The sequence below is a fragment of the Globicephala melas genome, chromosome 13 (genome assembly GCF_963455315.2).
Source record: "Globicephala melas chromosome 13, mGloMel1.2, whole genome shotgun sequence".
NCBI lineage: Eukaryota > Metazoa > Chordata > Mammalia > Artiodactyla > Delphinidae > Globicephala > Globicephala melas.
In genome coordinates this window covers 21614927-21640790 of record NC_083326.1, presented here as the reverse complement: position 1 = coordinate 21640790, position 25864 = coordinate 21614927, and the positions used below count along the sequence as shown (strand labels likewise).

Here is a 25864-nt window from a genome sequence, read left to right as displayed (position 1 = left end):
CTCACCAGGATGGATGCTGGTGCTCTCATCTCCTTGGAGGATTAATTTATGCTAAAACAACTAGGTGGCTACATTTAATAGCTGTTCCTATGTCAACCGTCTGCACCCTAGCTGCAAAGGAGACTGAGGTAGAGAATTACTAGTGCTTTTATTGTCTACACAGAGAGATAGACTCTCTCATTAGGTACAGGACTGCCCAAACACAAACATACTTTAGAGTAAAAAAGAAATTGTAAAAATACACAAAAATTAACTTGAAATGGATTAAAGACCTTAATTTAAGACCTGAAATGTAAAACACCTGGAAGAAAACATAAGGGGAAAGCTCCTGAATATTAGTAATGGCAGAGATTATTTTGATTCTACATCAAAAGCACAGGTACCAAAAACGCAAAAATAAATAAGTGGGACTATAGCAAACTAGAAAGCTTCTGCACAGCAAAAGAAACAATTGACAAGATGAAAAGATAACCTATGGAATGGAGGAATTATTTGCACACCACACTGGGGTCAATATCCAAAATATATAAAAGGAACTCATACAACTCAGTAGCAAAAAAAAAAAAGAAAGATGAATGTACAGCATGATGACTATAGTGAACAACATGGTACTGTATACTTGACATTTGCTAAGAGAGTAGATCATAAGTGTTCTAACCACACGCAAAAATAATAACTATGTGAAGTGATGGGTGTGTTAATTAGCTTGATTATGGTAATCATTTCCAAGTATGTATATGCATCAAAACAGCATGTTGTATACCTTAAATATATACAAATTTTATTTGTCAGTTATAAGCTTACTGTATAGCCCATTAGTAACAGTGAATAAATAAGTAAAGTAGATCTGACTTTCTATTCTTTAACAATATTACATTAAATAATATTAACCAGACTTGCATGCAATTTTTTCATTGTCTTGAGGAATATTCACAACCAGATATATAGATTTCTTTCTCATGCTAATCATTGGAGCATTTTCAGTTGGCTGTACTATCTCACCAAGATTTAAAATCTCATTTTATTGAGAAAAAAAACATAACATTTAATGAAGCAAAGAAAAATAATTGAAGCATACTGCTCTTCTTATATAGAAAACAAACTAAGGAAATAAAATTGAAAGGGCAATTAAAGCTCACATTGACAGAAAGCTAACATTTTGTAAGGGACGCAGGTGCCATCTGCAGTTTAACTTTAGAACTAATTCTAAAGGCTAAAACAGCACATCAAAATATTTTACCTCACCATCTCTCTTACTTAAGACGTAATATTGCCAAAGTTCCTCTTCCTAAATGCTTAGGTACACCTAGCTCTGTATGAGGATCAGTCTTCCTGCCTTCATCTCAAATTTCCTACCTGGGAAGGTCGGTTTTTTTAAGAGATCAGAAATATACAAATTCTCAGTACATGAGCAGCTTCCAGATACTGGGTAATTATTCATCAAACTGAACAGTATGAATAATACAAATAATAGATAAACTTTAGTGTTTTAGATGAGGGGGTTCTAGTCAGTCAATGGTGGAAATGATTCCCTGAGTTCTCTAGGTTGATTCCTGTGCTCTAGTCAAGAGAAGTTTCCCACTAGCTGGGAACATAGAAAAAATTACATTCACATCTTCTCAACTCCAGCCACCCACTCACTGAGATTCCAGGAGGAAAGATTTAAAAGATTAGACAGATTTATAGTAAAAGTATATACTGTATCCTTGGGAAACATTCTCTTGTGATAGAAAAAAAGGCTTTGCCATGGCCTCATGTGGATTGCAGGCTAATGTTAATTCATGGACATATCACACCCGTGGGACTGCTTCTTAAAGAGGAGAGTGAGGAAGCAAAATGGAATCAAAGGCCCCGTTTCCCCCTTATTCTCCAGCCTGTCTTTTGTTTATATGCTGAATTTGCTGAGAACTGGGGGACTTACTTAATACTGTGGGGATTGTTCATTTATTCCAAGGAAGTCAGATATATATGTACATGTACATGTGTACAAGTGAGAGTGTAAAGACACACATGTGTATCATTAAAACTGGTACTTTGGGGAGTTTACATGCAGGAAACAGCATTTTCACATTGTTCCTATTATGTTATGCAGGTGAAGTAGCATTGTGAGTGGGTTGGAGAGAAGTCTATAACCACTAAAAAGTTAAATCCTTCAAGAAATGAAGCCCAGAGGTTAGAACTTGACTGAGACCTGTAGTTCCAGAGAAAATTAATTGTTAATATGGGTGCAGGCGTTCAATTTTATTCTCTTTTCTACTAAGGTTGATTGCCTCTGTTAGGAATTTACAATTGATGGTAGAATAATAAATATTTATTCTCTACACAGATACTTGTATTATCACAATCTGTGCATGTGGTGAGGTATAGGCAAAGAATCTGAAAAAGGGAATTAGTGGTAGGAATAAATTTCAGAGGACTTGTGGCTGACAGAAAAGGATGGGCAGATAAAGAGCTTGTAGTACTGGTGAAAGGTTTGCGTGCATACTTATCACTTTCAATCCATGTAAACCAGGGAAATTAAAACCATTATATAATATATAATTATATTCATACTTAGTGATAATATACATCACTCCCAGTTGTTTTTTTTTTATTCTGCCCATTCAGTGTCTTATAACTAAAGAGATGGAAAAATAATTATTTTCAGATTTGGGGACCACATTTTAAAGTACATCAAATATTCCACTTATTAGTTTCTAGGGTGATCATGAGGGAACAACAACAAAAAAACCCATATTGAGTAATTCATATTAGTGGCCACTTTCCCAGACATTGTGTTTGATCCTCATAAGAATCCAGTGAAGAGGGAAGAAGTGATGCTATGTGACTTTTAAAGCCAGGTCATTAAAATACCATTTCTTTCTCTCTGTGCTTGACAGATGTTCACTTTCAACCAAGCCATTATGCCGTGTGTTAGCCAAGTGGCCACACAGATAGGCTATATACAGATGTTCCAACTGAGATCCCAGATGAGAAAAAAAGATCAGCTGGCAGATATGGGAGTAAGTGAGATTTCAGATAATCCTACACTGCCCCCCGCACCTAAAGTCACCCTCGGCCCTGGAGCCATCCCAGCTGAGGTCACATGTAGCAACAGATGTGCTGTCCATAGAAATCCATGCTCAAGATTCATGAACAGAATACGTGGTGATTGTTGTCTCAATAATAATCATCATTTGTGAACTTGTTATAAAACAATAGATCATTGGAACACAGGTATCACTGTCCATATTTTTACAAAGTTGACAATAGCACACCCTTTACTAACCCAATATCGTATAGCTAGAGTATGTCAGAAGCAAGATGAATGTCCAGGTGATTTAATCAAGTCTAGTTCTCCTTCCTCTCTACTATACATGGTCAATGAATAAAGCATCTTTTTCTGTAATCAGTACCTCACAAAATTGTGAGTTTCCCCTTATGAATATTAACATATCTATTCATTTTTATTGACTCACTGAAATCTATGAATGCTGTAAAAGTTAGATAATACACAGGTTATTTTTATCATAAACATTAATAATTCAAATATAATGAGGGTGATCTACCAGAGAAGATGAGAACAAGGTTATGATAAAAAATGATAAAAATGAACCTGTTATAACTTATTTTTCAAAATTCAAAAAATGAATATAAAATTCAAACTCATTTTTCAAATATTAGTACTTAATGACTAGTCATAGGTAAAATACATTAGCAGATGGCTAGTTTAAGAGACTTAACAATGTTAAGAAGTTTGAAAAACAGACTTGGTTAAGGAAGACAATAATTAGTACTTACTCTCTTTCTTTCCATAAGATTTTTTGGAACTCATCCAAATTCACCTGCAAAGCTGAAATTTCAGGAACTCCATTCTCCAGAGGCAGATTTATTGCCTGCAGTCTTAATCCAGGTCTCACTGTACGGTTTTCAGAACCACCATTCTTGAATAAATCAGGACAATCTAGATTGAGTTTCACCTCTTCATTTAATTTTAATGGGTCAATAATCAAACCTTCTTCCTGAAAGAAAAAAAAATACAAAACAATTATTATTGTTGAATTTTAAAATCCAATGTAGAAAAATCATGAAGAAAACATTTTTGAAAGGAAATAAAATGTTACAATTCAGCATCAAATTCATATTTTCACTTATTTATCATTCTCTAATAGTGTTATATGGACAAACTTTAACTTATATATTTTTAGGCTTTTTTTTCCTTTCAATGTTCTACCATATTCTAATAAAATAAATTTCCCTGCGGTCTCTTAAAATTTTCCATTTACAGTGGAATATGTTATATCTAACATACACTCCATACATCATGAAAAGCTTAACATTTTAGACGGAATTATAGAAAAGCAAGATATTAATTGATTTTATGTTTTTAGAGATGGAATTAAATAGAAAGGGGTAATAATTTAAAGGGTAAATAATACAAACTATTTAAAGAGATAACATGAATTCCTAAAGTTTCCCAAAGTATGTTCCATGAGTTGTTAATAATATTTGTCAGATTTAAAAATATATATGGGGGGTGGTTCATCAACAGATAAGTGTATGCATGGCTAGATTAAAGTTTACAAACTTTTGTTATGTGCAGAATGCTCAGAAATTTCAAGATTCCAAATATACCAAGAAATTCCAAAAGTGGGTAGTGTGAAGTATTCCCTAAAGGTATTTCCCTATGGTACCCATTTTACAGGAATTAATTGTGAGGCCAGAGTCCCAAACCTTGGGAAATGTTTTAAACTACTGCATGGATAATTTAAGAGTCGCTTATTAGGGTAAATGGAGAGAAATCTCTCTAAATATCTTCTTTTAACATAAAAAAATGCTGGGGTTTTTCTTTGGCTAAAAATACTAGTAATATCAGTAATATGGACTGAATCGTGTCTTCCCTAATACCCATATGTTGAAGTCTGCACCCCCCAACCCCCGTACCTCAGAATGTGACTATATTTGGAGACAGGGTGTTTAAAAAGGCAATTAAGTTAAAATGAGGGTCATCAAGGTGGGCCTAGTGATGGTATCCTTATAAGAAGAGAAGATGCAAACTCATATATATATAGGATGGATAAACAACAAGGTCCTACTGTACAGCACAGGGAACTATATTCAATATCCTGTAATAGAAAATAATATGAAAAACAATATATTTATATGTATAACTGAATCACTTTGCAATACAGTGGAAATTAACACAACATTGTAAATCAACTATACCTCAATAAAATAAATTTTAAAAAAAAAAGAAGAAGAGGAAATTTGGACACAGACACACACAGAGAAAAGGTGATGTGAAGACACAGGGAGAAGACCGCCATCTATAAGCCAAGGAGGAAGGCCTCAGCAGAAACCAGCCCTGCTGACACCTAGATCTCAGACTTGTAGCCTCCAGAACAGTGAGAAAATAAATTTCTGTCGCTAAAGCCACTCAGTCTGGGGTACTTAGTTCTGGCAGCCTAAACAAACAAATACAGTCACCACTGGTTTTGTTATTTTCTCTTCCCTCTCCATTACTATATACAGCATTCAAATATGCACATAACCTCTAAATTCTTCTGGATTTTTTTCTGACCTTACTATTTATGTTCTCCTTGGTAGGATATTCTCTCTTTCCCAAGCACTCTCTGATGGACTCACACGTTTTGGAACCAATTTGAAAGGGGTCTCTCTGTGCATAGGACACTTCTATGAAACTAGGAAGCTTCCGGTCCTGGGTGACTCTAGCTTCCAAGGCCTCTTTTTGATGTGACAAACTTTGCTTTTTTTTCAAGGCACTCAATTCCTTCATGGTCATCTCTAATTTTATTCTGAGTTGTCTTCCTTCCTCCCTGGCGCTGTTCCTTTCAGCTCGAACTTTACTCCACTTTTCTCTCCAGTTGGCCGTGCAGTCTGACCACCATCGCATGGTCTTCTCCATCTGAGCAGCTCTGGCCTTGACCTCCTCCAGTTCCCGCAGGCGAAGTTCTTCACAAATGCCCCAGTCGTTGATGTTGCAGGAATGAGCATGGGAGTTGTGAGCGGCATGAGATTGCAGCGCATGAAGGGGCAAACAGGAGCTACAGGTGTCCCTGCGGGATGAGGCAGGTGCCCCCAGGTCACACGGTGGTTTAACTGATGACTGCTGCATCTGGAAGATTTGTGTTTCTTCAATTAACCGATGAATGGAATCTAAATTCATATTTATCTTTTCAGGCCTAAAAAAAGACAGAGAACATAATTGCATTTGAATTTCCTCTGCAATTATAAGAGCAAGACCGACATTTAAAACAGAAAGTGATAAAAACAATGCATCTTCTCAACATTGTATATTTTTCTTCCCACTGTAAAAATAGAGAGGATTTTATGCATTTGTAATTATCCTCAAAGAAACAGAAATCATTCACATTTAATTTTGCCAAACGAATACAAATAAATATATAAAGATGCAACTGGGGATAGCACAGGATGTGATTTTAGGAAATCCAATTCTTTTCACGTAATATTTATTGTAACACATATTGTCCATTAACTGCTCAATGGTCCCCTTTTCCCCTGTTAACTAAAGCACAATTTGTTCAGGTGGAAGGCAGAAGCTGTTGATCTCTGGAAGGATAAGCCTCTATTCCAATCCCAGGGGCTAAATCTTGAGTGGTCTAAATCTTCCATGACAACCCCCATTTAATTCACCATTCACTGGTTTTAAAGCAGCATATGACCTGGTTCTGGCTGATGAGATGTGAGGGGAAGTCTGCTAGAAAAGTTTCCCATTTAGAAAAATGTGAAAACATCAAAATGAGAAACCCTTTTTCCTCTGCTTTCTTCCTGCTTGAACAAAGACATGATTCTGGAAGAAGGTAAGTGTAACAGCCACCCTGTAACATTAAAAATGGTGCAACAGATGGATGAAAAGAGCTTGATGTAACAATGGAGCTGCAGCATGAAACAAAGAATCCATACCTCTGGTTTCCTTGCTATGTGAGAATGATTAGCTATATTTATTTAAGCTATATTTATTTAAGCTATATTTATTTAAGCTATATTTATTATATATTTAGCTATATTTAGCTATATTTATTTAAGCTATGATTGAGTTCTCTGTTACTTGGAGTCAAAATGACATCAAAATATTTAGCTATATTTAGCTATATTTATTTAAGCTATGATTGTTGAGTTTTCTGTTACTTGGAGTCAAAATGACATCTAACTGATACATGAATTAATTTCCTACTATGGTTAATATTATGATAAATTCAAAAAATAAAATATGAATAAGACATGGTCTTTATCCTTAAAGATTTTATAGTCCAGTAGATGAGACAAGCACATAAAATTTAAAATACATAATATGCCTATAAAAATATATTTATTTAATCAAATTTTTTTAGCATTGTATTATGTGTCAAATCAATGTTAGCTTCCTAGGATATGTACATGGTACTCTGGGGAGAACTGCTAAAGAAGTGATGAGCTGTTTCCTAGAAATTAAGAGGCTTCACAGACAACACTGAACAAAGTCTCAGTAATTTCAAAGCTTTAAAAATGAATTAAAAACAGCTTTCCATATAAGTAGCAAAGACAAATTAATTGGTAAATGCAAACCTTTGTTATCAGTGTGTACACCCATTACTTTATTCAATATAGCAACATAACCACATTGAGGATTTAGCAAGTGGAACATTTTCTTTAAAATAAATGCTCAAATCATGCAGGTTAATCTAAAATTAATAAAGTTCTGGGCTTCCCTGGTGGCACAGTGGTTGAGAGTCCGCCTTCCGATGCAGGGGACACGGGTTCGTGCCCTGGTCCGGGAGGATCCCACATGCCGTGGAGCGGCTGGGCCCGTGAGCCATGGCCACTGAGCCTGTGCGTTCGGAGCCTGTGCTCCGCACGGCAGAGGCCACAACAGTGAGAGGCCCGCGTACCGCAAAAAAAAAAATAAAATAAAATAAAATAAAATTAATAAAGTTCTGTGGTTGTATAAGATTAGCCATTTTTATTATCAAAGAAGATTTTCTGGTGTAAATAAGCTTAGATAACATTTTGTATTCATGACATTAACTACTCCCTTTTTTTCATTTCCTCTTATATAGTTACAGATCATAAACTGTCTTTTTATGAACGATCTATTTAATCAACTGAAGGGGTTTCATGATACCAATTAAGTTACAAAATAAACTTCTATTCACTGAAAACAAGGCTATATAATATTAAATGCATATCACTTGCAGTTGTAGAAAAAAACACATTTTAATAAGTGTTCTGTAGAGATGCCAAACCAATTCACTCCTTATTATAATAATATAGATTTGTGGTTGTAATTATTTTTGTTAGCATTAGTATATGCCCAATCATATTTGAATTAGTGCTGACTTGGAGCAACTGTTCTTTTCATTTACCGTAACTCAGAGAGCAATGATAATATAACTGACCAAACTTCCTGGACCATTAGTAAACCAAGACCAATATGAAAAAAAAAAGAACAAAAGGAACTCTTAATTAGAAGCATACCAAGTATTATATGTATATATTTTTATATTTATATATATTTCACTATTTAATGAAATATTTCTTTTGGTAGAAATTCCAAAATGAAGACAGAAAAGTTATTTCAGCATATTAAACTTAAATTTAACCTTGCCATTTTTCAAAATAAATCAGTATCATAAAATTGTAATGTCTTTTAAAATGTCTAACTTTTATTTCACTAGTGTTTTGAAGACTCTATAATTAGACTCTGGTACATTGAGATCTTGCCTACCAATTAACTATGTATTTTTTCACATCTGACTAAACAAAATTGAGTTGAGTTTAATTATTTAGTCCTTGAATTTCAATAGTATTTCCTGTTCTAAAGTGTTTCTCAAGCAAGTGTAATGGGGATATTTAATCCTCATGTGTATTTATTAAAGCATTCCTTTTCTCTATACATATGTACCTAATCTTCACGTTTTGTTTCAGATGACTATGAAAGTATTTTTCAGTGGTTGTAGCACAAAGCCTTTGATATATAGGAAAATATTTTAATGCTATTGACTCTGGTTTCTTATATTAATTTTTGGATTGTTTTTACCACAAAAAAAAAAGAAGTGGGGAGCACAAGGAAACTCTTGGAGGTGATGGACATGTTTATTATCTTGAGCATGGTGATGGTTTCATGGGTGCACACATATGTCCAAGCTCATCAAATTGTATATATTAAATACATGCAGTATTTTATACCAATTACACCTCAATAAAGCTGTTTTTAAAAAGTTCATACAACCAGGCTACCACAATTACTGCAAGTAATTTTGAATGTAGTATATAGCCATATTAATAAAATTTGATGGGTGTACAATATGTAGACTATATTACTAAATGTATTATTTCTTGCCAAAGAGGAGCTTAATGTGTGAGACATTGGGCTCCAGAGTCTATTGGTCCAAGTTCTGACTCTGCCACTTTCTAGGTAGCTGAAAGTAGAAAAACCACATAAATTGCCTTTGACTCATATCCTTATTTGTGAAGGAAAACAGAATCATCATGTACCTCACTGAGTTCTTGTGACCATTAAGTGGGAAAATGCCTACAGATTGGCTAGCAATTCTTCTCAGTGCTATACAAGTCACTAGTATGTCACCTTGGACTATTGTACTATTTGATTTTTTTCAGTATCATTCCTCTCTTTTGAAAGAGAAATGCTGTGCTTAAAAAATAGGGATAGCAACAGATAAATGTGATTTCGAAAAAAGAAAGCTCTGAATTTCATGTAATAAGGGTACAATCTCATTTTTATATCATATTAATATTATTCAGTACTATTATTATCTCCATCCCAGATATGAAGAAACTAGGGCTTAGGGTTCTAATGTAGCCAGCCCAAGTCAGACACTAAGAAGGAGTCAACCCACAGAAAACAAATTTATGGTTACCAAAGGGGAAAGGGAGGTGGGGGAGGGATATTAGGAGTATGGGATTAACAGATACAAACTACTATACATAACACAGATAAGCAACAAAGATTTACTGTATAAAATACCTTATGATAACTTATAATGGAAAATAATCTGAAAAAAATTATATATATAACTGAATACTTTTCTGTATATCTAAAACTAACTCAATATTGTAAATCAACTATACTTTATTAAGAAAAAAATTTTAAAAATAAAAGAAAGGATAAAGAAAAAAGAAGGGGTCAATCCAGTTTGGGAATTGAGGAAATTGAACCCAGGGCCAATGCCTCTCCGTATCAAAACTCTCCAGCTTCAAAATACCTATTTCCACTGTAGTGAGATCACCTTTTAGATTATTTCATAAATACATTTGACAGAGTCTCATGCTGGATATTTTTACGTTCAGGTATCTCCCATTAAATCAAACTACAAGTAGTCAACTGATCCTGACATTGCATTTTGAGTCAATTCAATCTCCTCCTCACTGCTTAGAGGACCTGCAAGGTCTAGGCTTGTCCATCCCTCCATGCTGCCGCCACCCTGGTGTGTCTGTACCTTGTACAAACCTCACCTCAGTGATCTCCTTTGTGCAATCTGATTGCTACGCAGGTGCACTCTCCCCTCTCTCCACACACCCAGCTCCTCCTGGCTTCCCATCCTTCAGGTAGCAGCTGCTGGGACCTATGCTTGACTCTCCTCTGTCCCCTGGAGGCCCTACATCTGAGGCCCTCCCTCTGGCCTCCTCTGGATAGTGAACAAAATAGACATGGCTTCTGCCATCCTGGGACCTTGCTAACTACCAATAGCAATAAATCAAGCTAACACCAATTTTAACTGTCTTTGAAAGAAATAACCAGTGTGTTGTGATTTAACACATACCTATATACTGAGAGAAGTCTCTCTGAAGTGTTATCAGAAGCATGAGGTGGACCAGAAATAAAAGCATTTTTGGCATAAGTTACAATATCAGGGCAGAACAAAATAGGGTCCAAAGGGATTTTTGTTTTATTGTTTATATGTATTGCTTTCCATTAACCTATAGGAAATGAATTTTATATGAAACCCTTCTTAGTTTTTTTTCTAAGACACACAGGACCTCTAATGCATATGCAATAATAATGCAATAATGTTAATAAAAGCCATAGCAAGGAGAAAATAGATTAATACAGATATAAAACATAATGCTAAGGAATAATTTACTATAGATATGACACCATACACTGTGATAGAAAGAGAAAAAGAAGGATCAGTTTTTAATATTCAGGAAAGTAAAACATCATATTGTATTTTAAAATGTGGCCTGTCAAACATGCACAAGTGATTAGTATAAAAACACATGCATTTTGCATGGGTCAATGCAGAAAAATACAATATATTTTAGGAATGTTTTGCAAGAGAACACTAAATATTAAACGTGAAGACTGCAGCTGTGATAGTAAGTGAAATAATTACAATGAATGGCCATATGACATCACATCGATATAGGTCAAGCTTTGCCCACAGTGTTTTAAAAATATTATATTTTAAAAATCCATACATGGTGGCAAATTATACAGACAGTTATAGTCTACATTTGCTGATGTGAATGTGAGATTCTGGAATCATGTAGAGGCAGGAAATACTTGCACAAAAAAGGCAACTAAACAATATAAAACTTGTGCAAGTTGCCATTTATTTAAAGTTTAGATACTTTATTTTCTAAAAGTATAAAATAAGCACAAATGCAAACGTTTTGTCAATAAAACGTGTATATTTATGTTTTCCAAGAGTCATTATTGAATTTAAATTGCATTATCTGATCAGATAGAAATTATCTTTATTTTAAAGAACTGGAATTCATGTGATAAGCCCTGGCTTTTTTTAGCCGACTCTTCATTGATTCCTATCTTTTTAACTTCTTACTATTACCTAGAATTATTGAAGCCATGTATCACTGTTTTAAATTAATGCGATGTCTTTTCTTTAGTCTAGGTTTCCAGGAAAATTATTTGGGAAAAATAATGTTCCTTAGATAATGCTTAATAATAAAAAATTAACCTCATTTCTTATAAAATAAACTATTTCAGAATTAAACTATTTCAGAATAATCTCTCCACATAGCATCTTGATGTTATCGCTACATTTCCAGACAATAGCAATGTTTCCTATGCTTTTAGAGGCTAAGAAACGAATTGCTACATTAAAATAATAACCTTTTGGGCTTCCCTGGTGGCGCAGTGGTTGGGAGTCCGCCTGCCGGTGCAGGGGACGCGGGTTCGTGCCCCGGTCCGGGAGGATCCCGCGTGCCGCGGAGCGGCTGGGCCCGTGGGCCATGGCCGCTGGGCCTGCACGTCCGGAGCCTGTGCTCCGCGGCGGGGGAGGCCACGGCAGTGAGAGGCCCGCGTACCGCAAAAATAATAATAATAATAACCTTTTAGGTCATAGGTAAAATGATCAGTCTTACTTCTTCAAGAATATGAACGAAGGAGTAAAGAAAGATCCAAAATCCACAATCCATGTTATAAAGTACCAATGTATCATTTGTAATGAGCCTTGGAAAAATAAAATTTCTGTTTTTTGGCAGGCTGATCACCTTGAAGCTTTTATAGTGCTTTGCCTGCCAAGCACAAACTTAGGTTCAGATAATTTAGAATTTCTTGGAGGATATAACATAATTTAACTATTCTTGTGTGGTACTTGGGGTGTCAATCAGGTTCAAGAAAGTTCTGTTTTACAATATTCCTGACATGTTTCACCAGTGAACAGATCTTACGACAGAAAGATATTTCATCTAAGATTTGCGTTTACAGCTTAAGTATATTTCTTCTAACAGTACATATAAAATCTGTGCTACTTACTACCGATTTGTATGGGAGCCTGACACTTGTTGAATTCCTTAGCACTTTTTAATATTTATGTTAATTTCAAGGTTTCAGTGAAGAAAACCACAAACTATCCCAGTTTTCTCATGCAATCTAATCCAACTTAATCTTGCCAAAATATCCATTGAGACCTTAAGCCAAAAGTTGACATTAGTATTAGCTGTGGTAGAACTATAAAGCCCAGTTGAATCTTATTTTCATGTAAGAATAATCTTGCTACAATTTCCAGGTGGCTAACAGTCAGGGTGCACATTTTATTAGAAAGAACAGCAAAAACATTGTCTTGTCAAAGATCCTACCACTTTCCAAAGCTGGGCAGGTGGCCCTGAAGCTGGAATTTACGTTGCTGTGCTTCACCATTTTGTGTAATTTCACAGAGATTAAATAATGTAGAGGACCATAAAACTGTGTCCATAAATATTAGAAAATTAAAATCCAGAAGAGCACACAGCCAACAACTCAAAATTATAATTATTAAGTCATAATGTGAGACGAATGACCCTATGAAATAACTCCTATCACAGTTTCACGACAAACCACGTGGTGCTGAGAGGACCTATGCTTTCCGTTCTTTTTTCTGTTTGTTCTTTATTGAAAAGGTATTCACTTGTTAACATTATAAATTTTCTTTAATATTGAATTCATCAACATTTTCCAATATGTATGTCCATTTTAGGGTTGCAGTGAACAAAACCACAAGCCATCCCAATTTTTCTATGCATTTCCTAAGCAAAATGCCTAAGCCACGCACCCCATTCACACGTGCTCTTAAAGAATGTGTGCAGCTAAGTCCGAAATTCTTCATAGATCTGGTTACATTTTGTCCTGAACGAGAGAAAGTTCTTTTCATGTCAGTATGTTTCAGTAATGTTTTCTCACACCCATTTGATGGAATGTGTATGTAGCTGCCAAGCTATTCTACGTCAGCTGACTGGCAAGTTTTCACAGGCTTAATAATGAAGTTTGGAGAATATAACCCAAATGACTGTCATATTTACTTTTGAAATGCAGTTATAAAAGATTTTAATAAAAATATTTATTCTTAAAGTCTGTTCAATTTTCCTGACAGTACATTCTTTACATTAATAATACAAATTGACTGAAATGTATTCCACATCAAAAAGCTAAGAGAAAAAAAAAATTGATATCAGAAGTAGAAACGTTCCAATGTATTTAGATATTTGTGAGCTATACCTATGAATAATATTTCCAAATTCTTGGTTTCACTCACCCTACTTCTTACTAAAGCAAAGCAATAGTCACATAAAGGCATGTATGATATTGTTTGTGAAGCTTTACTTCTTACGCATGATCTGGAATTTAATTATCAGTGTAAAGAGCTTAAAATTGGTGGCAGAGATAAAAATTCACCCTTTTGAATGATCAGATCAAAGAAAAAGTCTTTAAAAAGCCCAGCTACCCCAAATCACAAGAGTATTGGTTCATCATATGCTATAGAGAGCATACAGAAAAGATGGGGCAAGACAGGTTTCATTCCGGACAAGAGAAAGACCAGATTTAAGGAACCAACACCCCCCAGAGTTCAAGAGGTAACTTGGCAGCCCTTGGGTTTGCAGCTACTCTTTGTAAGAGCTAATGAGGGCCTCATACCCAAAATATTTGCCACAGTAATCTTCAGAAGTTTCAAAATTACTACCCCCCAACAAGAAGTTGTGTAAGACTGTCATCTTTGCCTTGATGGTCAAGTAAAGCAACATTTTAAATACAGAAGTTAGTATTTATTTATTCAGTATAATCATTAGACAGTGTCATGATAAAACGCATTTAAGTTGAGCTCAGGGGCAGTAGACAATTCTGCAAATAATCAACACAGTAAAGGTGGTATATTAGTTTCCTATTTCCCCTGTAGCAAATTACCACAAACTTAATGGCTTAAAACAACACAGACTTATTATGTTACATTTCTGAAGTTCAGAAACCCCAAATGAATCTCTCTGGACTAAAATCAAGGTGTTGGTAGGGCTGGTTTCTTCTAGAGGATCTGAAGGGAGAATCCATAGCTAAAGGCAACTGCATCCCTTGGCTCGTGGCCCCTTCCTCACATCACCCCAATCCTTTGTTCCCATCATCACCTCTATTACTAACACTGATCCTCTCTCCTTTTATAAGGACCCTTGTGATTATATTGGCCCTGCTTGGATAATCCACAATAATCTCCCCATCTCAAAATGCTTAAGTTAATCACACCTGCAAAGTCTCTTTTACCATACTGTATAAGATACCTTACTGCAGCTTCTCTGGAGATTAGGGGTTAGGATGTGGGCACCTGGGCTGGGGGCATTAGTCAGCCAACAACAGGTGACATAGTGGAAAGACATTGAACTTTGAAACAACAAAGATATGAGTTCAAATTCTTGGTTTGTCATTTACCACCTTGTGACCTTAGCAACTTAATTAACCTTTGTGATAAAGCTTCTTCATCTATCAAATGGGGATATTAATAGTTTTGTAATAAGTTGTTTCAAGAGTGTCACATGAATTTTCCCTCAGTACTGGATCATTCTCTTTAGCACACCAATTGCAACATTACCACCTTCCTCACCAAGTAAATATCCCATTTCCCTGCACCCATAACAAAAGAGACAATGTAACTAATGTGTTAGCTCCTCTGCTTTCATCCCCTCACATCCCATTTGCTCATCAACCCATTTCAACTGGAAATCTGCACACTCCATTCCACAGAAATTCCACTTGTCAAGGTCACAAATGACCTCAAATCGGATATTCATCTTTTTCCCTTGCCTAACTTGACTTCAGTAATATTCAAAACTGCTGAAAATTCCTTGCTTTTAAAACACATGTGTCTTTTGTTTTCCTTATCACCACACCCTTCTGATTATTCCATCACCTCCTCCTTCTTGGTCTCCTTTGTTTCTCCCTACTGTTCCTCCCTAAATATTAGAGAGTCCAAAGCTTGATGACACTAGTGAGAATGTCTTTGCCATTGACTGCCAAATTCATATCTCCAGTCCCTCAATTGGTCCTGAGCTCTAGATTAATGTAGTATTTTCTCTATATCTCCACTTGGGTGTCTAATAGGAATCTCTACCTCCACCTTAACATTGACCAAATAGAAATCTTGATCCTTAGCCCTCTGCAAATTTGTTTTTTCCCATTGCTAACATCACAGTAAATGGCAACACCATCCAACCAACAGCTCAAGTCAAAAACCTAGTTTCTCTCTGACCCACATTTAGTCAGCAAGTTCTATTGCCTCATTTCTTCAAGTTACTTGCTAGATCCATGTACTTCCATCCACCTTCGTTGTCTCTGTCTTGTGGAAACAATCCCCACCCATTTCAACATTACTGCTACTGAAATGTCTATTAACACTTCTATCTATTTGGTATGCATCAGCCAAAGAATCCTTTAAAAAAATTAAATAAAAATATATAACTCTCTAATTAAACTTACTAATGCCTCCCTATAACAATTAGAATAAAATGAAAACTTCTAACCACAGTCTCACTTTCAAATGATCTAACACCAGCCTCCCTCCAGACCTCAATTCCTACCATGCCAGCCCTTCTCTGCCTTCCCTGCTTGCTCTGGTCAAGCTGACTTTCTTCCTATTCTTTGAAGAGGCCGTGCTCATTCCTGCCTTGGGACCTGTGAGTGGAATGCTCTTCCCTCAATTCTTGGATTTTAATATGTTCTGCTCTGAGTATTTAAAATTTTAAAGGCAATGAAGGTTCAAACTAAGAGGGTAAAATGCTAACAGTAGAATTTCAAGCATCAACCTTCCAATGTATAATAAAATGTGTATAATAAAACAATTTTTGAAACACTTTTAATGTACATCTTACATGATGCTTATGGAAGTTCTGTTTGGTAGGTATGGGTGCCTGGACCAATGTCAAGAAATCTGAGAAGTGGCAGAGACAGGACTTAATTTAGATCTTTCATCTCAAAGTTTAGCACTATTGCCACTATACCGAATTGTTTCTTTCACAAATGTTCAGGATAAATATCAGCATCCTGACCCAAACACCACAGCAAAGCGTGTTGTCTCATTGCCTCTTAATTTAAGGAAAGCGAGGGCTTGGGGGAAGAATTTAGTTTCAACCCATCAAAGCATCCAGAAGGCTACAGAATTTATCAGCCAATTGTTTCTTATAACAGAAAGATCTAAATGCTAGGAAAGGGCTTCCCTGGTGGCACAGTGGTTGAGAGTCCGCCTGCCGACGCAGGGGACACGGGTTCGTGTCCTGGTCCGGGAAGATCCCACATGCAGCGGCTCGGCCGGGCCCGTGAGCCATGGCCGCTGAGCCTGTGCATCCGGAGCCTGTGCTCTGCAACGGGAGAAGCCACAACAGTGAGAGGCCCGTGTACTGCAAAAAAAAAAATTTTTTTAATAAAAATAAAAAAATAAATGCTAGGAAGCCTGGGTGAAGAAGAAGGTTGTGGCACGAACACTTCTTGCCCTGTTCTCACAACCTTAGTCTCAGAGCAAGATTTTCTTTTGGAGCCCAGCTTTCCCGCATCAACATAGCATTAAAGTGCCTGTTCAAAAGAAGAAAATTAAGGAATTTAGGTCTCAGTACCCTGAAGGTGCTTTCCCAAGCCACCTCAAAAAATGTATACCACATACATGAGTGTGTATGCATATACATGTGTGTGTACGTGTGTATATACACAATGTACATATACATATCTATACAAATAGAAAATACACATTTTAACTGGGTTGTGTATGATTTTAATAGTATTTAGCAGATTGAACCACACTTTTGTGTGTATTTAGGAATGTCAACAGTACTTGGTGAAAATAATTCCTTCATGGCAAAATACTCTTCTGTTTTTGCTACAATTACACAGCAGCAAAGACTTAAGGGAAAATTATAGTTACTTTCAATGTATTTTGGATATAAATTTCTGTTTCATTATTGTTTCCAAGGTTCATGTAACATACTTATAAAGTCTTTTTCGGATTCAAAAAATATAAATCATCTGCATAGACTATCACATTCTCAGTAAATGTTTATTTCATTGTAGACCATGAATTAATAATCACTAACATACACTAAGATTATATTTTTACATCCAAATCATACATGCTTACTAAGCATGGTTTATGCTATGATAGAAAAGAGCAGGGCCTATTTTAAAAGACTAGACTTTTAAAAATTATTTGATAGGTCTGGTCAAGTAGAGGCAGATGTACAGTTGAAATAGTTCACTGAACATTCATTTCTGTTAGATAGTAAGCGGTAAGATAAAAAAATATTTTTAAGAATTACTAAGAAAACTAACAAATTTCCAAAATCAAGTACACCTTAAGAATAAAATAATTTATTGACTCTGAGTTAACATTAACCAGAATTATTTTCAATGCCACTGATTAACCTTCAACTCTGTATTTATGGCATTTAGATTCAAAATGAGAAAACTTCTTGGCATTGTACAGAATCTACACATTATTGTTGTATGCTGAAATCCAAACTGAAATTTTTGGTTTGTGACGTAGTCTAATCTTGCCAAAAGATCCCTGAAAGAAGTAGTTCAAGAGAGTTCTCAGACATCAAATATAAAAAAGAAACGAATAAAAGCAGCCTAACATATTAAATTATAAACATATGGATGGAATTTCCTTTAAACTACTCTTGAGTCTAAACCTTAAGGGTAAAGAATTTAAAAAAAAAACATATTTGAGGTTTCCATAACACAAAACACTTGAAAAGTTAGGGGATTCAACTACTCCAAAGACAGAAGAGATTTCTACTCTAATATTGAGTAAACTGAACCTTCTCTCCTACTATTTTGAAATACCTGTACTCTACAATTAAAATGTCAATCCTTATTACGTAGCCTTGTAATAAATATTAATGAATATATATATTAGTTGAGAGGTTTTTATTTATTATTTGTTTCTACATTCTGGAGCCAGAAATACTTAGAGATGAAGAGAAAATGCAAAATAAGAAAGGTACATACTTTATAATTGAATTTTTACTGAGATAACTGTAAATTCACATGCAGTTGTAGGAATAATACCAAGAAATCCATGAACATGTTAGCCAGTTTCTCCCAGTGATGACATCTTCCAAAACTATGTACAATGTCCCAGTCAGGATATTGAGATCAATACAGTTCACTGAACTTATTCAGATTTTCTCAGTTTAACTTGTATCCATTTGGTTTGTCTATATATTTTTTCTATACAATTTTATCATACGTATGGGTTTGTGTATCCACCACTCCAGTAAAGACAGAACCCACAGTCTTCATGTTCCCTCACCCTGTCACTAATCCCTGGAAACCACTAAATTATCTCCATTTCTAAATTTTCTCATTTCTAAAATTTTCTCATCACAAAAATATTATGGAAGTTTAATAATGCATCATGCAATCTTTACAGATTGGCTGTTTCACTCATTCACTCTGCATAGTACTCTGGAAATCATCCAAGTTGTTGCAAGTATACATATTCTGCTTTGGGGGTTTTGTGTTCATTGCTGAGGAGTATCCCATGGTAGGTAAGTGCCACGGTTTGTTGAACCTGCTAACCTATTGAAAGACATCTGATCTGTTTTCAGTTTTTGGCTATAGAAACAAAACAGCTATAAACATTGATATAATGGTTTTGCATGAACATAACTTTTCATTTCTCTAGTATAAATGTCCATGAGTTCAACTGTTGGGAAATAAAGTAATTGCATGTTTAGTGTTATAAGAAACTGGCAAAGTGTTTTCCAGAGTGACTATACCATTTTACATTTTCATCCTCTCCAGCATAAGCGTTGTCACTATTTTTTTCATTTTAGCCATTCTGATAGGCATATCTCAGTGTGGTTTTAATTTGCATTTCCCTGATAGCTAAAAATGTATTTTTATGTGTTTACATACTATAATGTATATCATTTGGGGTGAAATGTCCTTTCATGTGTCTTAGCCATTTCTAATTGAATTTTTGGTTTTTGCTATTAGGTTTTCAGAGATACAGTCATTTGTCAGATACATGGTTTGCAAATATTTTCTCCCAATATGTATTTTCTCTTTTCATTCCCTAAACATGGCCTTTCACAGAGCAACAGTTTTTAATTTAGATGGTGTTCAATTTACCAATTTTTTGGTGGATTGTGCTTTTGGTGTCCAATCTAAGAATTCTTCACCTAGCTCTAGATCCCAAAGATTTTCTCCTACATCTTTTTATAAACGTGCGAAGTGGAATGTTCTACAGTTAAGTCCATGTTGAGTTAATGTTTGTATCACATGTGAGGTTTAGGACAAGTATCCGTTTTCACCTGTAGAGGTCCAATTGTTCCAACACCATTTGTTGTCAGGTTATCCTTCCTTCATTGAATTTCTTCTGCATCTTTGTCAAAAATCACGTGAGCATATTTGTTTGGGTCCATTTCTGGGTTGTCTATTCTGTTCCGTTAATCTATGTGTCTATTGCTCCCCATCTACTTGGGGAGCAATAAACACTATCTTGATTATTGTACTATGTAGTGAGACAATACCTGGTGGAGTGATTCCTCCCACTTTATTCTTCTTTGTCAAGACTGCTTTAACTATTCTAGAGCTTGTGCATTTCTTTATAAACTTTAAAACAATCTCATCTATGTGTACAAAAAAAACTTACTGGGTTTTGATGAAAATTGCATGAAACCAATACATCAGTTTGGGGAGAAGTAAAATCTTTATTATACTGAGTCTTCAAACCTATGGACACAGCATGCCTCTCCATTTATTTAGATCTTTGGATTCTTTCAGCAGAAGTTTGCAATTATCAATATACAGGGCCTATATATGTTTTAGGTTGCATTTTCTTTGGAGTGATTATAAATGATATTGTGTTTTTTGTTTATTTTTTCATGCATTTATATCAGTATATAGAAATGCAATTGATTTTTCGTGTGGTGCTCTTGTATACTGCAAACTTGCTGAACTCACTAATTCTAACAGTTTTGCTTTGGGTTTTGCAAATTTCTTGGCATTTTTCTATATAGACAGTCATGCCATCTGTAAATGGGAACAGTTTTATAACTTCCTTTTTGATCTAAATGCCCTTTATTTCTTTTTCCTGCATTGTTGCAGTGGCTAGAACTTCCAGTGCTATGTTAAATAAAAGAGCAGACATTCTTTCCATGTTCCCAATCTTAGGGGAAAAGCATTCAATCTTTCAGCGTTAAGCGTGATAAGAGTTGTAAAGTTTTTTTCCAGGTGCTTTTTATCAAGTCGAGGCATTCCTCTCCATTCTTAGATCGCTGAGACTTTTTTCTATCATGAATGAATGTCGAATTGTATCAAATGCTTTTCTGTATCAGTTGATATAATTATATGGTGTTTATTCTTTAGCCTGTTGGTATAGGAAATTACACTGATTGATTTTCAAATGTTGGAAGTCTTGTATATCTGGAATAAATTCCTTTTGGTCATTGTGTATAATTATTTGTAACATTTTTGAATTTGTCATGGTATAATGTTGTTGAAGATTTTTACATAAGTTCATGCAAGATATCAGACTACAGTTTTCTTTTTTTGTACTGCCTTTGTCTGGTTGCAGGATCAGCATAATAATGGCTTTAAAAAATTAGGTTGGAAAATATTCCCTCTTTTATATTTAGGAAGAACATGTGTAAAATTGGTATTGATACTTTAAATATTTGGTAGTACTATGATCCAAATGTTTGTGTCCTCCTCAAAATTATATGTTAAAATCCTAGCGCTCCGTGTGATGGTATTAGGAGGAGGGGCCTTTGCAAGGTACTTAAGTCAGGAGCCCTCCTGAATGGGATTAGTGCCTTTATATAAAAGGCCCCAAGAGCTTGCTTACCCCTTCCACAAGTGAGGACACAGTGAAAAAGCACCAGCTATGAATCAGAAAAGGACCTCACCAAAATGCAACCATTATGGCACCTTGATCTTGGACTTCCCAGAATCTAGAATGGTAAGAAATAAATGTCTATGTTGTTTATAAGCTACACATTCTGTGGTATTTCGTTATGGTAGCCTGAACAAAAGAATTCTCCAGTGAAGCTATATAGACATGGCAATTTCATTTTTGGAAAATTTTTAGTCATAAATTCAAATTTCTTTAATGTTTGTTAGACTTCAACTATTGTCTTTCATCTTGGTTGACTTTTGATATTTTATGGTTTTAAGGAATTGATTCACACCTTCTAGGTTGTCAATTTATGAACATAAAGGTGCTTAATAATATTCCCTTATTTTCCTCATAATGACTGCAGGATGTGTAGTGATGTCTCCTATTTTAATCTTGGTGTTCGTGATTTATGTCTACTCTCTTTTCCTTTTTGTCAGTATTGGTAAATGTTTATCAAATACTCTTGATTTTTTTGAAGAACGAGCTTTGAGTTCATTGATTTTTTCTATTGAGAAATACAGAATTTCCTGTTTTTAATTTCATTGATTTTCCTGTTTTTAATTTCATTGATTTTCTCTATTGAGAAATAGAGAATTTCCTGTTTTTAATTTCATTGATATCTGCTTATACCTTTATCATTTCCTTCTTTCTTCTTTTTTGGGTATATTTTGCTCTTCTTTTTCTAGTTTCTTGAGGTAGAAACTTACATTACTGTTTTGAGACCCTTCCTTGTTTCTAATGTAAGAATTTAGTTCTACAAATTTCCTTCTCTGCACTGCTTTAGTTGCCCCACAAATATTTGATGTTATATCTTCATTTAATTCACTTCTGTATAATTTTTATTTCCTTTGAGAAATCCTCATTGACCCATGGATTATTTAGACATGCACTATTTAATTTCTACTTCTTTAGAAATATTTCTATTGTTGATTTTTAGTTGATTTCACTATGGTAAGAGAACACACCTGCATGATTTCAATTTTTTGAATTTGTTGAAGATTTTTATTTTTGGCTTAGGATTTGGTCTATCTTGGTTAACATTCCACAGCACTTGAAAATATGTATATTCTGCATTTGGGGGGTGGAATGTTCTATATATGATAATTAGATCATTTTGGTTGATTATCTAGATCTTCTATATCTTTGTTGATTCTCCATCTAGTAATCTGCTAGATCCATCAGTTAACTCATCAGTTGCTTAGAGGGGTTGTAGAAGTCCTCAATTTTTGATCTATCTCTTTCTCCTTTCAGCTCGATCAGGCTTTGCTTCACCTATTTGGAGACTGTGTTGTTTTGATGTACATTCATTTAGGCTTGTGATGTATTCCTAATGGACTGATAAATTTCCCTCCTTGCCTAGGTCTATGGTGGTTTTTTGTTTGTTTGGTTTGGTTTGTTCTGCTATGAAATACCTTCTCTGACATTAATGTACCACCCTAGCTTTAAAAACAAAAAAAAAGGTTTGGATGGTGTATTTTTTCCATTCATTTTTCAAGTTATTTATGTCACTGAATTTGAAATGAATTTTTTGTTAAATTAGTTAAATTTCTTGTTGAACACTATAGTATATAGTGTGCTCATGTTTTTTTGTTTTGTTTTGTTTGTCTTATCCATCCTGCCAATCTCTGTCTAATTGCTGTATTTAAGCCACTTACATTTGAGGTAATTATTGATATGTTGGACCTTAAGTCTAAGCAATTTTATTATGTTTTCTGTTTGTTTCCTCTGTTTCATTCCTTTCTCTTCTTTGTTTTCCTATAGGCCATTTGAACATTTCTTAGGATTCCATCTGCTTGATGTATCTGTAGAATTTTTGACTGTTCATACACTCACTTCGTACAGTTTTCATACTGGTTGCTCTGGGAATAAAAATAGACCGATGTGATATCATAGTCTACTGGAATTAATGTTTCACCACGTTAAGTGAAGTGAGGAAAAATTCTGTTTAGGTCCTTTTACCTCCTCTGTTCTTAAACATCACTTTCTTGAGTATAAGATGGTGTTGTAATTATCATTTCAATCATCAAATGTGATTTACAAAACCTATGAGGAGAAAGACATCCTTTTATATGTAATCCTATTTTTGCTGTTTGATTTCTTTCTTGTTTTCCAATGCTACAAGATTCCTTCTTTTATCATTTCCATTTTGCTTGAAGAACTTCCATAGCCAATCTTTAAGGGTAAGTCTGCTAATGACAACATCTTTTAGTTTTCTCTCATCTGATTTATTTCCCTTTCATTCCTAAAGGAAATTTCACTAGGTAAAATTTGTGCTTGATACTGATTTTCTTTCAACTTGTAGCTTCCATGACTTGTAGCTTCCTTGTAGCTTCCATGACTTCAGGTAAAAAATACAATCGAATTGGTGTTCCAAGTGTTGACATTTTGTATTAAGAATTCAGCACTGGTTATTTAGCAACATAAATGTTATGGCATATAAAAATCTTTCATTTTAACTCATTTAAAAATATCAAATATAGATAGTAGTTATATAACAATTAATGTGATTAATCAGGTGTTAATAAATGCCAATAAAAAGCAAGACTATGGCTATGACTTCAAGCCACAAAACTGTGTTTTGTTCTATGGTTTCCTTAACCTATGGATAATTGGATAAAATGATTTTTAAACAGTCAGTTCAAAATGTTTTCTTTCAATGCACATGAATAATATTTTTATTATTATCATTATAAAAAGAAAGTGTAGTAAGCACATTTCTAAAATGTCCCCCCAGTTATTCCCACCGTTTGATAGTCATAACCTTGTGTAATTCCCTCCCACTCACTGGGGCCTAGTTCTAATTACATGATTCTAATTAATATAATATTGCAAAAGTGATGAGATGTCACTTCTGAAATTAGGTTATGAAAGGACACCACCTCTGTCTTACGAGCACTCTGCCTATCACCCCCTCTCTTGGTCATTCTGATGAAGCCAAGAGCCATGTCATAAGTTTTCCTGCGGAGAGGCTCACATGGCAAGGAACTGAGGGTCAACCCTGGTCAACAATTTATGAGAAATTAAATCCTGCCTACAACAATTTGAGGGAGCTTGGAAGCATATCCACCCCAAGACGGAGCTAAAGACCACTGTAGCCGAGGCAGACACTTTAACTAAAGCCCTTTGAGGGACTCAGAGACAGGACCCAACTGAGTCATACCTGATTCCTAACCCACAGAAACTATGAGACAATAAATGCTGTTTTAAGTCACTACATTGTGGTATAATTTGTTATACAGCAACACAGAAAGACAATCCGTGACCATTAAATCCCTTCCTCAAATTATCATTTATCATGGCCATCCATCACAATTTAGTCTAAGCTCACACAAAAGTGAAAGTACTTAAGAAATAAAATTTTAACAATTACCAATTAAAGTCAGTATCAATACAAAAGTTAAATGATATAAAATGAGGGAAAAGGAAGCAGTAAAAATCAATCCAAATGCCAATCACAGGATTAAGAGAAAATAAATTTTATGGTGTTTCTTCAGATAATGTTAAAATGTAAAGGGTTCATGGCACTACAGATATATTGTATTCAAGGGAATAAATGTAATAAATATTACCTTATTTAAATTAGATATCTTGACATTAGGCAAAACTGGCTGGTCTTTTTGAGAGCCATCACAATAAGAGACAGCTACCCATGTCATTAATTTACAGAAAAACATCATGAAGCCAATTCAAAAAATGAGGAAAACCATCACAAACCAAGCAAATGACATATGTCATCAGAGCGACCACAACAAATCAACAAAATTACCTCTTATTGCTTCGCCTATTGTACTTATATTGCAATTCAAATACCTTAGAGTATTTGAGCAGCTTCAGTTTATTAATCACTGTTCTAAAGTTTTGATGTTAGTTTGATAGCACAGAAAAGTTTCTTTACACATTACTGTGAAATAGTTAAAAGACTGCAGTCGCCACACAAGCAAAACCTGAATTGTCCAAAAAATCCATTTTTAGTCTCTGTTGATATTTGGGAAATCAAAAACCATAAAGGAAAAATATTTTGGATTTCAATTAGTATATTTTGGCTCTTTGAAGAGGTAATAATAACAGGAAATATAAACTGACATTCAACAATGCCTTTAACAACTTAAAATTAGAAAATGAGGACAGTGTACAATTCACTTTCCTAAAATGTTTCTCAAGAGCACATGACAGTCTACAATTACAGAAGACTTGAAGCTGCTCTAGCACATTTAATTCAATGCATATGATTTTCCTCTCTAGAGATAAGT

General features: G+C 34.8%; 1 protein-coding gene across 1 annotated transcript in view; it reads right to left on the bottom strand.

Moving 5' to 3' along the window:
- Positions 1-25864, bottom strand: part of CCDC102B (coiled-coil domain containing 102B) — a 216224-nt gene that overhangs the window by 173888 nt on the left and 16472 nt on the right. Inside the window, exons 2-3 of the mRNA XM_070047018.1 lie at positions 5561-6182; positions 3781-4001 (exon numbers count right to left, since the gene is read on the bottom strand). Coding sequence (XP_069903119.1) covers positions 3781-4001; positions 5561-6166 — 827 coding nt within the window. The 5' untranslated portion in view covers positions 6167-6182. The remainder of the gene's footprint in view (positions 1-3780; positions 4002-5560; positions 6183-25864) is intronic.